The following is a 15746-nucleotide window of genomic DNA, read 5'->3' on the forward strand; positions in this document are numbered from 1 at the left end:
ATTTAGCAAGCTACACATTAGCCTGTCCACGTTAGCATCCCATCTCCTAATCCCTCCCACGTCAGCCTGGCCGCTTCCCGAGTCCCGTCCCGTTCTCGATCCCGCGCTATCACGTTCCGTTCTCCGTCCCGTGATATGGGCCTGTCTATTTCCTATCAGCCCAATAAAGCAACGATCTTCTCTTCATCTCCTCATGACGCCGTAACTGTCGGGGAGGTGAACTGTCGGGGAATGCGAGCGGCCGCCGGCTTCCTATATTCTCCCCTGTCCATCCCATGAACTGACGGGGAAGGCAAGCGACCGCCAGCTTCCTATATTATCCCCCGCCCATCACATCAATGCCCAAATGACTGCACTTCTTCTCTTGCCATCGTCCATGTACTGCGCCACCTGTGCACTCACGCGGCATGCCCCACGAATCCAGGCCATTGCCTCCGCGCACTTCCACGTCAACTTCTCCGTGAATACATCAGAACAAGAAGCGAAGGATGCACATGCATTTGTTGGTTTGTGATCTGCTACCATTCTATCCAGGTCAGCTTCTACGGGTGTGTGAATTGCATTGCCGATACTATGTGTACGTGGGTGCAATGAGGTTGTTTGACGAAATGTGTGATAGCTGACATATACGTCACCAATTGATGGCTAATTATTCCCACGGTTGCATTGTTTTTGTTGCAGCAAAGGCTCAAATAGATCTGCATGCCCTCAACTAGGAGGGATCAATGCCTACATATATGCGTTACCTTCTCCGGTTCCACAGCAGGTCATCTCTTTCACATTTTTGTTTTGTGTCTTGTCTGCCAGTGCCGGTCAATCTCCAGTACTGTAAGATGGTTTTCTGATTAGCTAATTTGCTCTTCAGTTTTCTCAATATGCATAATAATATATGGATTTTTGATAGATAGAGAATTATAAAACAAATTGAAATTATACAATTTTATTGTATTGTATTCTAATGTGAGAGTATATTTGAACGCTACAAAATCAAGCTTTATAGAGTTGGTAGACTGCCTGCTAAATGCTCAATGAAATGTGTTAGCTATCTAACAAGCTAAGAATCGGAAATAAATTTGAGGTAGCTACATGCAAAACAGTATGGACGTTGCCCAATATCTATAGTACAGGTGGAATGGATTGCCCTTGGGGATCAATCTATTTCTAATTAATTGTAGTAATCAAATGGTTGAATTGTTTGTCGATTGATAACAGTCGAACTTTATGGTGGTGGAGCAGTCCTCCATTGTCTGGAATATACTACTCCCTCCGTCCAACAAAGGATGTCTCAACTTTGACTAAATTTGAATGCATTTATACACTAAGTCATGTCTAGATACATCCAAATTTTGACAAACTTAAGACATCCTTTGTTGGACGGAGGGAATATTATAGTTAACATCACATATTTTGCATCGTTTGTTTCAAGTTTAACTAATTGGAACCACAAAAAGTGAAAATGAGTAAGGTATGCGGGTATTACTTTGATATCTGTTTTACAAGGGATATTTTCTGTTCTTGCTAAGAGATTTTTACCAATTGCGGTTCTTATCTGCATTTGTGGAGATAGAAGAGCAAGCTGACTACGCCAGCTCCGGTGATATTCTGTAATGCATTTTATTTTCTGCCAGTGCAGATCATGTATACTAAATATTTAGTTTTCATTTGTCATCTGATTTTGAATTACTCTGCCTTGCACTTGACTTGATTACAGGTTAGAGAAGCATATGTGCAACTTCCATTGATCAGAGACTCTTCTGCCTATGTTTTTGCCTATGAGACTCCCTTTGTAAACACTATACTACTCAGTATATATTGTTTGTCACGGTTTACCAACTGATCATACTAAGCATAGCGGCACATTCTTTGGGACACAATGAATATGTACAACAAGGAAAAGAACCAGTGACCCTAAAGTAGACTAGAGAAGTTGTCCAGTTGATTGAGAAACACATATGTTAAAATTTTGATGGTTCATGTTTTAAAGTGAAGAAATCATTCCTAAAAAAAAACAAGTGAAGAAATCATGATTTTGTAACTTTCACCTGAGAGAGAGTTGATGAAATAGAGCAAAAATCATATGCATAGCTGATATTCAACAAAGTACATGTAGATGTCACCAATTTCTATATAGGTACTCCCTCCGTCTCATTAAGTGACTCAAATTTGTCCAAATATAGATGTATCTATGCCTAAAAAGCATCTAGATATATGTAATAGAAAGTCACTTAATGTGGGACGGAGGGAGTACAATTTTGCCTGAACTGTAGCTTGTACAATTAGTGGACTTTTAGCCATGCACATTCACGCAACTCTCTTTCCTTAGGTAGTAAGGAACGGGGTCAGAGCAAGTTACTCCCTCCGATCCATATTAATTGTTTCAAATTTATCAAAATATAAATGTATCTATGCCTAAAAAGCGTCTAGAGACATGTAATATTTCGACAATTAATATGGATCGGAGGGAGTACATGTTTTAAAACAGTGTGGTAAGAGCATACTGAACTGGGGATCTAACATGCAAGATGGATACCCTTTTAAAAAAACAAAAGGAATTACGCATTGATAACTTCTAGGCATGTAAGCACTTCGGTTTTGCTTTGTGTTTGACAATCTACCATGAGCAATGTTACATGCAGAACTTGGGAGCTGCTGTATCTGTATTCAACTGCCTTCCATGCTATCTAATCATCCCAACTCTATGTCGAGCTGACAACATTGATAGACCACATGGTATTGCTTTGTATTCCCAATTTTTTGTAAAAGTGCAATCTACTGATCATATAGAATTCTCTTTATCTAAATTAGGTGCAAGGAGCAATCTGGGGTTTCTCCAGAGGAGATTTACAATGTCAGAAGCAGTTGAGTCAACCCGGCATCGAATGGGCTTATTGGTTCAAGCTATACTGGACCAGTTGAACGACGATCATAATATTCTGGAGGTTCAAGCTATACTGGACCAATCCTCCTACCAGTGCTGCACTGTTTTTTTTTATCTGATCCATGTAGCAATTGCTGATCTGTTCCATCTTTCTATTTTTAGGATCTTGCATATAAACTCACTATTTCTTTGAGGGTCGTATGTACAATCACTCGAATTTTACTACAAAGACTGAAGGAGCTGATGACATTGCCAGTCTATTCTTTGCTGAAGTCACATTTTTGAAAGAAGGAGAGCGCCAACAATATGTTAATGCATGGTTGACCCTAATGATAATGGTATTCTTATTCTACATTCTTTATCTGAAATTAAGTACTACCACTGTTTCATAATTCTTGTCTCAAATTTACCCAAAAATGAATGTATTTATTTCTAAAAAACGTCTACATATATGTAATATTTTGACAAGAATTATGAGACGGAAGGAATATTTTGAACTACAACTTGTGGGTTGCACTAACCGGATGGAACTTATATGCTACTGTTAGATATCATTGTAAATGTGTTTCTGGCCGTGGTGAGCAATACTATTTGCTATGTTGCCTGTTTGTCTGTCACTCTGTCTTCTGTGTTGTGCCTGTTTCCATTCAGCCCATCCATACTACTTGAGATATACATTTGTAATGCCCGAAACAGATTCATGCCGTCATGCGTAATGACCGTCACAAATTCTCACTATGGCTGTAAAAACAATGGAAATGTTCTTTTGAAGCACCCCAACAGGACCGATGCATTCACTGGTGGTCACTTGAACATTTGATTGACCTCGACTACGATGTATAATGGTCTTATATCCCGACGAGCATTTAACATGTGTTGCTTCACTGTTATTACAAATGTTTCCCTCTTTTCCACAGGTAGAGGCTGAGGAGGCTAGGATAAGAAGCATTTGTGGCTGATAAAGTTGGTTATTCTTTTCTTGCGTATTATCTGTAGGACCGTGATGAAGAAGCACGTCTCGTGGTCGAACTCGGTCTCCTTACGGACTCTCCGTGTGCAGCACCCGTGGAAACTGTTGAGAATAATTAGTTATAATTAATTATTATTTAATTAGTAGTTAATTAGGCAGTTAATTATGTCACTGTTCGCGTCCTAATTTTTCCAAAACTGGGACGCAAATGCTAAAACTTCGGACACCAATGCATGTATAGGTGGCCTTTCCCCTTGTGTCTATATATATATATATATATATATATATATATATATATGATCATCGTTCAATGGAAAGAACACATATTTCATTCATAACACGTTATCAGTCACGTTAGTTCTACAATCACAGAGAAGAGAAGAAGGTGAGAACAATGGCGATCTATGATCTGCCCCTAGTTTTCATTGCTCTCCTCGAGTTCTTTGGCCAAGGAGAACGTCGCCGGAAAACTTACCGTCACCGTCGCCACTGGGCTCGCCGCTGGTGGACCCCATGCCGTCGTTGGACACCTTGCCGCCGCTGGACCGCTCGGGTGGCCGCCATGTCCGTGGCGGCCGCCAGTCCGCCGCCATGACAGAGCCACGCCGGCCCAAGCCCAGCCGCTCCGCCCGCTGTGCCTATGCTGTGTCGCCAGCCTCGCCGGTGTACTCGCCGACCATGGAGTGGCTCTTGACGGGCCCAGCACCGCCCATGCTCGGTGAAGATGAAGACTTCACGGCCGCTCTCGCACCGCCCCCGCCGCTGATGTACTGCCCCGTTCATGGATTCGGGCCGTGCTCGGCGAGGGACGGCACGACGCCGCTTCTTCCGTCCCCGACTCCACCCGTGCCAGCCGCCGAAGTCGCGCCTCCTGCCGCCGACCTCGCTCCAACAGCCGACGATGACGCCGGTGAAGTGCTCGACGACGTCCACCCGGAGGCCAGACGCCTCCTCCGCAAGTTCGCGGCTGCCGGTCCGGCCGCCGGCGGTTGGGACCCGAAGGCCCTCGACCTCTCCTCCTCCAACGAGGGGGGGCCTCCCTTCCTTTAGCGCGCCGGCGAGTGGGGGCGGACGGCAGCAGGCGACGATGGCGGTGGCGGTTTCATAGGCGGCGATGGCGGCGGCGGGATTGGGGCAGGGTGAAACCCTAACCCTAACCGTCCGCCCCACCCCCCTTTTTATCCCCCTGCCCGCGCCCCTCAGCGCCGAGGCCCAGGCCCACCCCCCGATGCCTCCTGCGTGCGCGCCCTCCCCACTGGCAAAAGCCATTTTGCAGAAAAGCCCAAAGTTTTCGGCTATTTGTGATTTGGTCCATGTATCTATTTAACAGTAGTATTTTTCATACTTATAGGTCGCTGCACTTATATTTATTTAGATTCCAGTGGCTTTATGTTGGATTCCTATTAAAAGACATATTCATATGTAAATGTCAATGTAAATATTGTCGTGTTCAATGTGTTTGTATGATATACATCCCCTATTACATGTGATATTTACGCCTTTGCAATTGAGATCTTTATTTTTTGCATATTTGAGAGTTTTGTTTCAACGATTAAGTCCCAAAAATGGCATCAAGAATGCCCAAATTAGACTTGATTCAAGAAAAATCTCCATTTGTGATAAGCAAAAATTATCACTATGTGACTACCTCAATTTAATATATGCGAAACACAAGGTACTATAGACTTTCAATAACGGCAAAATGCTAAATGGCGTTGAATGTTCCGTGGGAACATACACCTTATTGAAAGCGGCGAATTATTTCGCGTAGTGCTGAAAGGTCTACATTGTGTCGAATACACACAATGAGTACCTTCGACGTGCTCTTCCAATATTAAATTTAAAAAATAAGACAAGGTGCTACAGTTTTTCAATAACGGTAAAATGCTAAATGGCGTTGAATGTTTCGTGGGAACATACACCTTATTGAAAGCAGCGAATTTTTTGCGTACAGCTGAGAGATCTACACCAATAATTGGTGATTATCTTCAAAGTGTTATCTGAGGTCTACACTATATGAATTTAACATCGATTAAATCTCATGCATTTTCTTGCAATTTAATTACAACAATGACCACAATATTTTAGCTTTACCTACTAGTAATTGACAAAATCCAGGGATTTTCAACCCCATGTAGGACAAAATGACCGGGAAAGAGTTTGATGAACTCGCCCTCGACGGTCGAAACTATCCAACTTGGGCAATGGACGTAAAAGTGAGCATTGCGTCACGCGGTCTTTCAGCGGCCATACAACCTCCTCAAGAGGGACATCCGCCCATCGCAGATTTATACAAATATAACGCCTTATATATTATAAGGAGCCACATCCATGTTGATCTCAAATTAGAGTATCTCATGGAAGAAGATCCATACACACCATGGCTTGCCCTTCAAACTAGATATGAACAGCAGAAAGTCGTGATTTTGCCTGAAGCCACACATGAATGGACTCAACTACGCCTACAAGATTTTAAATCCATTGGAGAGTTTAACCATGCCGTTCATAAATTTGTTCAAAGTTGCAATTTTGCGAGAAGGAACCTTCTGAAGCGGAAAAGATTGAAAAGACCTTATCCACTATGCTTCCGGCCGATAGGATCCTCCAGCAACAGTATCATGCACGCCAATTCAATAGATATTCTGATCTTATCCATGTTTTACTTCAAGCTGAAAAGCATGATGAACTCCTAATGAGGAATCATCATCAGCGTCCCGTAGGTGCTGCACCTTTGCCTGAAGTACATGCTAATTTTTAGAAAAATAACAAGTTCAATGGATCATCTAATCGACCAAACAACTTCAAAGGCAAGCAAAAAGGCAACAAGAAAAACAAGCCACGTGTACAGGAAAAGGGGAATGGCACTTTCAAACCACAATATGACAAATCTAATGTTTGTCAGAAATGTGGGTGCTACAAGCATATTACAAAGAAATGTCGTACCCCTCGTCATTTGGTAGATCTGTACCTCCAATCCATATGACGCAAGCGACCTGCTCATCAAGGACCAAGATTTGAATCACACTTCAATTTCCAATCCGACAATTCCAAGGAAGCCGGTTGTTCGCATGATATCAAGGAGGACCCAAGCTACAACCTGACAATCCAAGCGTCTGAGGACCTAATGAGCACGGAGAACATGATCATTGAATTCACTTCAAATGATATGTTTGGAGACCTAAACTAGTTCACCTACCTCCGAAATAGATATTATCTATATTTAGGTTCCTAAGTATTGTTGTAAATAAATTATAGTGACCGTTGTCATCTATATTGTAATATTACATTATTGTATCAGCACTTTGGTAACTACATATTTGACATACGTATTGTAAATTACGATATAATATTATTAATTTAATACATAAATAAATTTGTATGTATTCTATATATCTATTAAGAATGATAGTAAAATTCTTTATTTTTCCATATATAGTTTTCTACGGGAGTCAATCCAAAATGGACGAAGAACTTTGCCTTGTGGACAGAGCCACCACAAACACTATACTTAGGAAAACAAAATATTTTCAAACCCTTACTAAAACGCAAGCGGATATTTTGACAATCGCTGGACGCGATACATTAATTGTTGGCTCTGGATGTGCCATCATCACACTTCCTATTGGTACACAAGTAATAATCGAGTACGCTTTATTGTATCCGATTCAACTCGTACTTTGATAAGTTATAGGGATATCAGTCAAAATGGGATTCATATAGAAACCCACGATGACAACAATGAGGAATTTCTCCTTTTTTTTTACAAAAAGTAATGGATATGGCAAACAAATTCTTGAAAAAATTCCTTCTTTATCGTCCGGATTGTACTATACATACATAAAACCTGTAGCCCATGTTGCGTATAAAATAATTTTTCAGAATGTCAATACATTCCATACTTAGCATGATCGTCTTGGTCACCCCGGTATCGGGATGATACGGAAAATTATTAACATTTCTGTTCGTCATAATCTCAATAAAGCAAAATTCTCAAAATCTCAGGATTTTGTGTGCACAGCATGTGCACAAGGCAAGTTCATTTTAAGACCTTCTTATCATAAAATACAAGCAGAACCACTCCAGTTCCTTGAACGAATTCAAGGAGATATTTGTGGTCCGATCCAACCATTGTCTGGACCATTTAGGTATTTCATGGTATTAATCGACGCATTTACAAGATGGTCTAATGTGTGTCTCCTTTCCACACGTAACCATGCATTCGTGAAGATAATGAGCCAAGTAATTAAACTAAAAGCTCATTATCCAGAACATCAAATTAAAACAATTCGAATGGACAATGCCGCTGAATTCCCCTCACGCGTCTTCAATGATTATTGTATGGCATTAGGAATCGAAGTTCAGCACTCAGTCTCATATGTCCACACACAAAATGGTTTGGCCGAATCTTTTATTAAGAGAATTAAGTTTATTGCAAGACCTTTATTACGAAATTGTAATTTTACCAACAACTTGTTGGGTCATGCGGTTATACATGTCGCTAATTTAATTCAATTGCGACCAACTGCATAGCATACTACTTCTCCCCTCCAGCTAGTACATGGAAATCCATCAAGTATTTCCTATCTCCGAAAATTCAGTTGCGCTAAATGCGTACCGATCTCACCACCACAACGTACATCAATGGGACCACATAGAAAATTGGGGATCTATGTGGGGTACAAATCACCGTCAATTATCAAGTACCTAGAACCTCTCACAGGGGATCTATTCACTGCCCGGTACACTGATTGTATTTTTAATGAGGATCATTTCCTGCCATTAGGGGGAGAATTAAAGTACCAAAAACAAGAATACCAGGAAATCAATTGGAATGTCCAAGGCATTTCCGCCTCAGATCCACTTACTCAAGAAACTGAACAACAGGTTCAGAAAATTATAAATTTGCAACATGTTGCGAACAATTTACCAGATGCATTTGTTGATTACAAAGGTGTAACTAAATCCTATAATCCTGCAAAGAACGTACCCGAAAGAGTGGTACCTATAAAAACTACTCAACCTCATGTACCTACCGTTCAAAGGAAGAGGGGGAGAGATACGACAACTAAAAAGGACCTAGCTTACAGCAATCAACAAAAGGAACAAACGAAGGAGCCGCGGCAAAGAAAACAGAAGAATAAACCTTCTGAACCTCCTTCTACAACAACAAATGTGAGTCAACATTTGATTGATCGAGATCAATTGGGTAATATACACCCAGTGGATAACCAACATCCACAACCCAACTCAACAGTGCACTCAATTACTGATGCTGGGATATCGAAAAACCTGGACTTAACCGCAACGGGAAATCGCGAACAGTCACCAAAGGTAAATGAAATTTCCACAAATTACTTGGACACTGGAGAAATATACAATAAAAAGACTACGTTTGTCGACACTTATTTCTCTACTAAGGTTGCAAACAACCTTCAAAATGATCATGATCCAAAGACCATAGCAGAGTGTGAAAAATGTTCCGACTGGCCTAAATGGAAGGATGCAATTCAAACAGAAATAGTCTTGCTCAATAAAAAGAAGGTATTTACAAAAGTAATACCTACACCTCCAAATGTATTCCCAGTGGGATTCAAATGGGTTTTTGTCCAGAAAAGGAACGAAAACAATGAGGTGGTGAGATACAAAACGAGACTAGTAGCACAAGGGTTTACGCAGAGACCCGGCATTGATTTCAAGGAAACATATTCTCCGGTTATGAGTGGAATTACTTTCCGATATTTAATCTCATTGTCTGTTCAAAATCGTCTATCTATGCAGTTGATGGACGTCGTGACTGCATATCTTTATGGGTTATTAAATTCGGATATTTACATGAAGGTTCCCGATGGAATCCAAATTCCGAATACTAACGCAAGACGCAACATGTACGGTGTAAAGTTGAATAAATTTTTATACGGTTTGAAACAGTCGGGTAGAATGTGGTACAACCGACTAAGTGAGTTTCTCATTAAAAAAGGGTTACTCTAACAACGATGACTGCGCATGTGTATTCATCAAGAAATCCAAAACAGGATTTTGCATTATCTCTATATGTGTTGATGATTTAAACATCATTGGCAACAAACAGGATATAGATGAAGCTCGTAATCATCTAATGACGGAATTTGAAATGAAAGATTTGGGTAAAACCAAGTTCTGTTTAGATTTACAACTTGAGCACCTTCCCTCGGGAATATTGGTTCACCAAGCTACATATATCCAGAAAATCTTGGAGAAATTTAACATGGACAAATCCGATGCATGCAAAACACCTATGATAGTTCGATTTCTAGACGTAGAAAAAGATCCATTCAGACCAAAAGGTGATGGAGAGAAAATTTTGGAACCTGAGTTCTCATATCTTAGTGCTATTGGGGCATTAATGTACCTAGCAAATTGCACCCAGCCGGATATTGCATTTGTGGTAAATTTACTAGCTAGACACAGCGCAGCTTCAACAAAACGCCCTTGGTAGGAGTCAAGCAAGTTTTTCACTACCTACAAGGCACTAAAGATCTAGGTCTATATTTCCAAAAGGAAAACTAAGAATCTGAATTAATCGGATACACTGATGCTGGCTATTTATCTGATCCCCACAATGCCAGATCCCAGACCGGTTTTGTGTTCCACATGGTGGGACAGCCATATCGTGGAAGTCTTCTAAATAGACTCTAGTGGCTACATCCACAAATCATTCTGAAATAATAGCTTTATACGAAGCATCTTGTGAAAGTGTATGACTACGCGGAATGATTAACCACATACCCAATCATGTGGTATTGGTTCGATTGAATCACCAACAATTATCTATGAGAATAATTCTGCTTGTGTTGCTCAGATACAAACAGGTTATATAAAAAGCAATATAACTAAACATATTGCACCTAAGTTATTCTATCCTCATGAATTACAACAAAATAGGGAGATAAATATCTTACAAACCAAATCATGTGATAACCTCGCAGATTTGTTCACTAAGTCCTTACCCAACTCCACATTTCAAAAATGTGTCTATGAGATTGGTATGCGAGGACTTAAAATTTTGCAAGCATCAAGGGGAGTATTCACCTGAGTTTAACATGTTCATAACATCATATTGCACTCTTTTCCTATTATGAGTTTTACTCACTCGTTTCTCATAAAAGGTTTTTAATGAGACAATATTAACATAAGATTATATGTCATATTTTCTATTTTTCCCACCGGGATTTTTGTGGATAATATACAAGACATATTTATTGTTCACATAATTCTATAAGAATTATTAAGAAACAATATCCAGGATATGTTATACCATTTTCTCCTCATTTTCCCATTGACTTTTTAAAGGGAGTTTTCTAAACATAATTCAATGTTACTATTATTTTCTCAATATTTTTCCCACAGGGTTTTTGGAGGAAATTACAAGATTACAAGATTCCATGATGATTCAAGAATATACATATCAACAGAGCAAATTGACCAAAGGAGAGTTTTAGAGAATAATTAGTTATGATCAATTAGGATTAATTATTAGTTAATTAGACAATTAATTATGTAACTGTTCGCGTGCCAGTTTTTCCAAAACTGGGATGCAAATGCCAAAACTTGAGACACCAATGCATGTATTGATGTCCCTTTCCCTTGTATATATATGATCATCATTCAATTCAACGGAAATAACACATATTTCATTCATAACAGAAACGTTGCATCCCAGCACTCTCCCACGACTGCAAGACAACCTGTTTATTAATAGACCTAAACGACTTGCTGGTTGGTATTCATCTCTAGTTTTAATAGACCCAAGTGACTTGCTATTTCCTTGCCCGAGCCTCTGCCAGTCTGCCCTTCAGTTTTTGTAAATGTTTTACGATCCAACTGCAACAAAAAATAGAAGTCTTGGCTTCCATTTCATGAACTGATAAACTTTGATTGAACAAATGTTATTTGGTGAATTGGAATTCGAATTGTTACTGTGGAGTCACAATATAAACCTTCCGATAACAGGAAATTTTCCTGGATTTTCCTTCTTTCAAATGACATGAAAGAAAGAAAAAAAACAAATCCTGTTTTTACATCCAAAAAAGTAACACTTATTGAGTCTCAGTTGATTTTTGAGGTTGGGCAAGTCATCTCTCATAAACCATTCTTACCCATGTTCATGATCTATTTGCGTGATCAGACATCACTTCACATACTGAAAGCCATGGCAGAACAAAGCTTCTTTTAGTTGTTTTTTTAGGGGTGCAAAGCTTTTTTCAGTTAACAAAGCTTGGACTTCCTTTTGCGTTTGGACCAGGCTAGGGGATCGGCCCATGTAACGTTGGGCTTCCTCTCTAGGAGTATCTAATACTAACTCTGTTCCAACTAACCGGTCATATTTCGCTGTGGTGTCCTCTAAAAAAAAATCGCTGTGGTGCTGGCGTGCTGCTGTGCTCTCTTTCTTTAGTCCCACATCGCGCAGCCAGACCAGAGGAGAGACGAAGGAGCTGCATATAACAAGACCCAGGGCGGTAGTTCAAAGCATACCTTTCTCGGTCTTTTGGCTAAGATCAAGTGTAGTATCTGCTCTTATCAGTTTAATATCTGATATGTGGGCCATGTGCCCACAACGATATTAAATTTATATTTTGTGGGGAGGGTTCTATCACAGTAGCTTGCTGCTGGGCCCCTCATGTGTCGCCCAGGTGTTGCCCTGCTGCCTGGGCTTGGCGCACCCCAACCAAATCAAATTAAGATTTTGACAACTGAAGAAATTTACTTGTAATAGGGGACTTGGTAAATGGACTGATGTCTTTCTATAAAAAAAACGTACCTAGGTTATCGAAATACATGGAGTGGACAAAGCTTTGAGCTTGCTTACAAGTGGCAAACAGCTTCAAGTTTTATTCACAGAGGTCAGAATTGGCCTCTGCATTGTCAAAAACTAAATGAATTCGATTGTATATTTCAGAAAGGAGGCTCCTTTTGTATTCGTAAATATCTAGAATCCAATTTCAACAAAGAACAAAAAGGCTTGACTTGCATTTCATCAACTGAACTTGATTGAACAATGTTATTACAAGTGATGGCAAAGCTAACTCTTGCTGTGACACTGGATTACAGAAGGAATTCATCTCAGAAAGGAACTTTAGAATCGCTGCCTCCAGCGTGTCGCCGTGCGCAGCACCCAACAAAGTACACGAATGACTAGACAGAAACAAAACCCGTCAAAATAACAGTTAAAGATGGAGAAATTTTTGGGGCGCAGAAAGAGGCTATAATATTCATATTGAAAGGGAAATTGAGCTTACCAAAATAACAAATAAAATCACATTGAAGATGGCAACCACTTGCCACTCTTTCTTCATGTATTGTGCAACGCCGGCTCTATAAGCAAAAACTTCACGTAAGCACTGATGTTGTAAAGGCGATATTTCAAAGGCCGTATGAAGATGAGCATCTTACTTGCAAGAATTGCAGTCATAGCACTTGATAGATCGATCATTTTTGTACAGTTTGCAGTCGACATTCGTGCTCACAGGATGATAGCTCAAATCAAAATTGGAAGCATTCAAAGCCGGATATCCACACCTGACAATGTTTAGAGAAATAAGACAACCATGTTAAACTCTGACGAGGAGCAATTGTAGGTTCAAAAGTACGCGTTGGATGTTAGAGGAGTATACTCTGCCGGTGGGCGGCAACAACCGGATTCAATGGGAGTCAGATCAGCAAGCCTGTATTGCTTAAGAGTCTGCATGAAGTCGAACAGTACAACTGAGATCACCAAGCAATGATCACAAACAGAAACTTCAAGACATCGCACCAGGTGAAAGAGGATGTGAAGAAAAAAGAGGGACCTTGTATCTTTTTGATAAGCTATTGCAATCATCCGACTTCACAAGGCAACTTCTCAGACTAGTCCACTTTTCAGTGTCATTGAGCTTGATTTTGTCAAAATTTGGAAATAGAGTCATGCCAGTGAGAGGGAATATAAATCAATTGCATAATAGGAAAATGGCATTTCCATACACAAAATTAGGGCATGCCTGTTTGATAAACCAAGAGCTATAATCCTGCAGACGGTACTCTTTGTATCTGTAACATGAGAAATGACGACTTAGAACCATATGCATGCAATGAGTTTAGTTAAAAAGAAAGTTTTGAGCACAATTCATGTAGTGACATCAGGCAGTAGTAAATTGTTTCCAACACCATATATATCAATAAAGTTGTAAATTCATATGTGGCCATAGAGTGCAACTTTTGGTACGTTTTTTTCCGGAGAATGCACAAGATACAGTAAGTGACATATTACTTCAATTTGGCGATTCAGCATTCTTTAATCATTCTATAGCATTACTTGTAGTCACATACCTGGCCCCTGGAACAGCATGACCAGTTCCGGTATTTGTGATGATAAACCTGCAACAGTACAGAGCAAGGTAAGTTAACCAAACTTGCAACCACTAAAGTCTAAGGCTATAAGCCATCAAGTCAATCAATAATTAACCTCTGAACAATGAACAACACTAGGATTAAATTTTATCAACTAATCAATATACACTCCAGCCAATTTTCAAACAAAAAGTACACCATGATTGCCACCAACTGAAAAGGTGCTGCTAATTATCTACAAGAAAAAAAAATCAGAGGAACTTACGCAAGCACTGTGAACACCATGATTGCCACCAGGACCACGAATAGCATTATTAGATACTAGATACCCATATGTCAAGGCAACAAGACAGAAAGCAAGACGTGTGGCACCCATGCCGCCACAAGTTTATGCATCAAAGGCCATAAAAAGGATACTGTCCAAAGCAAGCAAGCAATGTTCTTCCAAGCACCAACAAATCCCACAAGCGACCTGCGACATCAACACTGAAGCGGGTTAATGTGGAGCATGATTATTCACCGCATTAAAGCATAGGGAATACATTTCGATGGACGCATACATGAGAAAAATTACTCCTCCAAGGGCCATGACAGGGATCGTCAGCGACCGTCTGCATTCGTCATTGTGGGTGCTCATCCAAAACCCAAAACCCACCACAAGTATTGCAAGTACCTGTTCAACATAAAGCAATTGAAGAACATCATAATGTGCACTGAGCCACTGACCTGAAAAAGGAAAGTCTCCTTTCGAGAAAAGAAAGACAGTCTTTCTTTCCTGATGGCCCGGCAATAAACTATGTGGAGCCTGCATTTCTTAACATTAAATTCGAAATTGGGAGATCGAAAAGAAAGGTGTCAAGAATGTAGGATAACTGGATAAGGATGTGGTAATACAGTCAACAGTGCGCAAATGTGCTGGACAGAGTCTCAGAGAGACCCAATGGACGAGGAAGAATCCAAGAACTCGAAAATCTCAGAGCAAATGTGAGGCGAACAAAAAAGGGGAAGAAAGAAGATGACAATTCAAATCCAACAACCCAGCAGTGAAGCAAGCACTTCCATCAATTTACTCAACATATGGCACATCAAATCAAGCTGGAAGTCTGGAACCCAACGCCAAAAACAGGTATTCAGCAATAAGTCGCTCGGAGCCGAGCCTTGTCAGCAACTCCAGCTCGAAACGACAACCAAGCGAAAGAGACCTAGCCATTTGGGAAGCAAGAACCGCCGAAACAAGTACAAACGGGGGGAGGGAAGCAAGGAAGGATGCTGCTGCTGACTCACTGACCATGGTGAGGAAGTTAATCCACCTTATGACGAAGGTGCTCGTGCTGCTTCCCATCCCGAATCAGCTGGGGATGAGGATGGCCTCGGTCACTAGACAGACGGTGGAGACGAGATCTGGGTATGCGACGCCGGAGACGGCGGGGAAAGGGACGAGACCCGTGTCGCTGGCACGGCGCCACCCCTGGCCAGTGGGTGCGTGGGAGTGTGGTTTGATTTCGTGTGTGGGCTTGAAGACAGAGGCCGCAATTA

The 15746-nt window shown here is 40.6% G+C and overlaps 2 protein-coding genes, 2 long non-coding RNA genes and 1 other non-coding gene across 6 annotated transcripts; 3 read left to right on the plus strand and 2 right to left on the minus strand.

Moving 5' to 3' along the window:
- Positions 1 to 140: 140 nt before the first annotated feature.
- LOC106866479 lies at positions 141 to 807 on the minus strand. Its single transcript, XR_001406850.2, has 2 exons — positions 747 to 807; positions 141 to 515 (listed from the first exon to the last, which is right to left on the minus strand). It is a non-coding gene; the product is annotated as an uncharacterized LOC106866479 (long non-coding RNA).
- Positions 507 to 3988, plus strand: LOC112271773. 2 transcript variants are annotated; one of them, XR_002965170.1, is made up of 5 exons: positions 507 to 1604; positions 1712 to 2730; positions 2806 to 2939; positions 3041 to 3216; positions 3796 to 3988. It is a non-coding gene; the product is annotated as an uncharacterized LOC112271773 (long non-coding RNA). The 2 variants fall into 2 exon arrangements; XR_002965171.1 differs by having other exon boundaries at positions 507 to 1594.
- A 373-nt stretch (positions 3989 to 4361) lies between these two features.
- Positions 4362 to 4898, plus strand: LOC104584174 (atherin-like). The gene has a single exon (XM_010238331.1). It carries the CDS (start codon positions 4362 to 4364, stop codon positions 4896 to 4898), a length of 537 nt encoding a protein of 178 aa, XP_010236633.1.
- A 7457-nt stretch (positions 4899 to 12355) lies between these two features.
- On the plus strand, positions 12356 to 12552 carry LOC112272141. The gene has a single exon (XR_002965836.1). It is a non-coding gene; the product is annotated as a U2 spliceosomal RNA (small nuclear RNA).
- Positions 12553 to 12834: 282 nt separating this feature from the next.
- On the minus strand, positions 12835 to 15746 carry LOC100844389 (tetraspanin-10). The gene is made up of 11 exons (XM_003574110.4): positions 15499 to 15746; positions 14771 to 14883; positions 14628 to 14682; positions 14476 to 14531; positions 14190 to 14237; positions 13862 to 13910; positions 13673 to 13756; positions 13499 to 13566; positions 13278 to 13403; positions 13124 to 13199; positions 12835 to 13019 (listed from the first exon to the last, which is right to left on the minus strand). Exons 1-11 carry the CDS (start codon positions 15550 to 15552, stop codon positions 12948 to 12950), a joined length of 801 nt encoding a protein of 266 aa, XP_003574158.1. The 5' UTR covers positions 15553 to 15746; the 3' UTR covers positions 12835 to 12947.

Source organism: Brachypodium distachyon, chromosome 3 (genome assembly GCF_000005505.3).
Source record: "Brachypodium distachyon strain Bd21 chromosome 3, Brachypodium_distachyon_v3.0, whole genome shotgun sequence".
In the NCBI taxonomy this organism is placed as follows: domain Eukaryota; kingdom Viridiplantae; phylum Streptophyta; class Magnoliopsida; order Poales; family Poaceae; genus Brachypodium; species Brachypodium distachyon.

What these genes read in the sequence shown, in the direction of transcription:
- LOC100844389 (XM_003574110.4), bottom strand. Translation starts at nt 15,552, where the DNA reads ATGGGAAGCAGCACGAGCACCTTCGTCATAAGGTGGATTAACTTCCTC. An exon ending in CATGCTGTTCCAGGGGCCAG is followed by an intron (nt 13,911 to 14,189) that starts GTATGTGACTAC and finishes CTCATGTTACAG; the next exon opens with ATACAAAGAGTACCGTCTGC. An exon ending in GCTCTTGGTTTATCAAACAG is followed by an intron (nt 13,757 to 13,861) that starts GCATGCCCTAAT and finishes GACAAAATCAAG; the next exon opens with CTCAATGACACTGAAAAGTG.
- LOC104584174 (XM_010238331.1), top strand. Translation starts at nt 4,362, where the DNA reads ATGCCGTCGTTGGACACCTTGCCGCCGCTGGACCGCTCGGGTGGCCGC.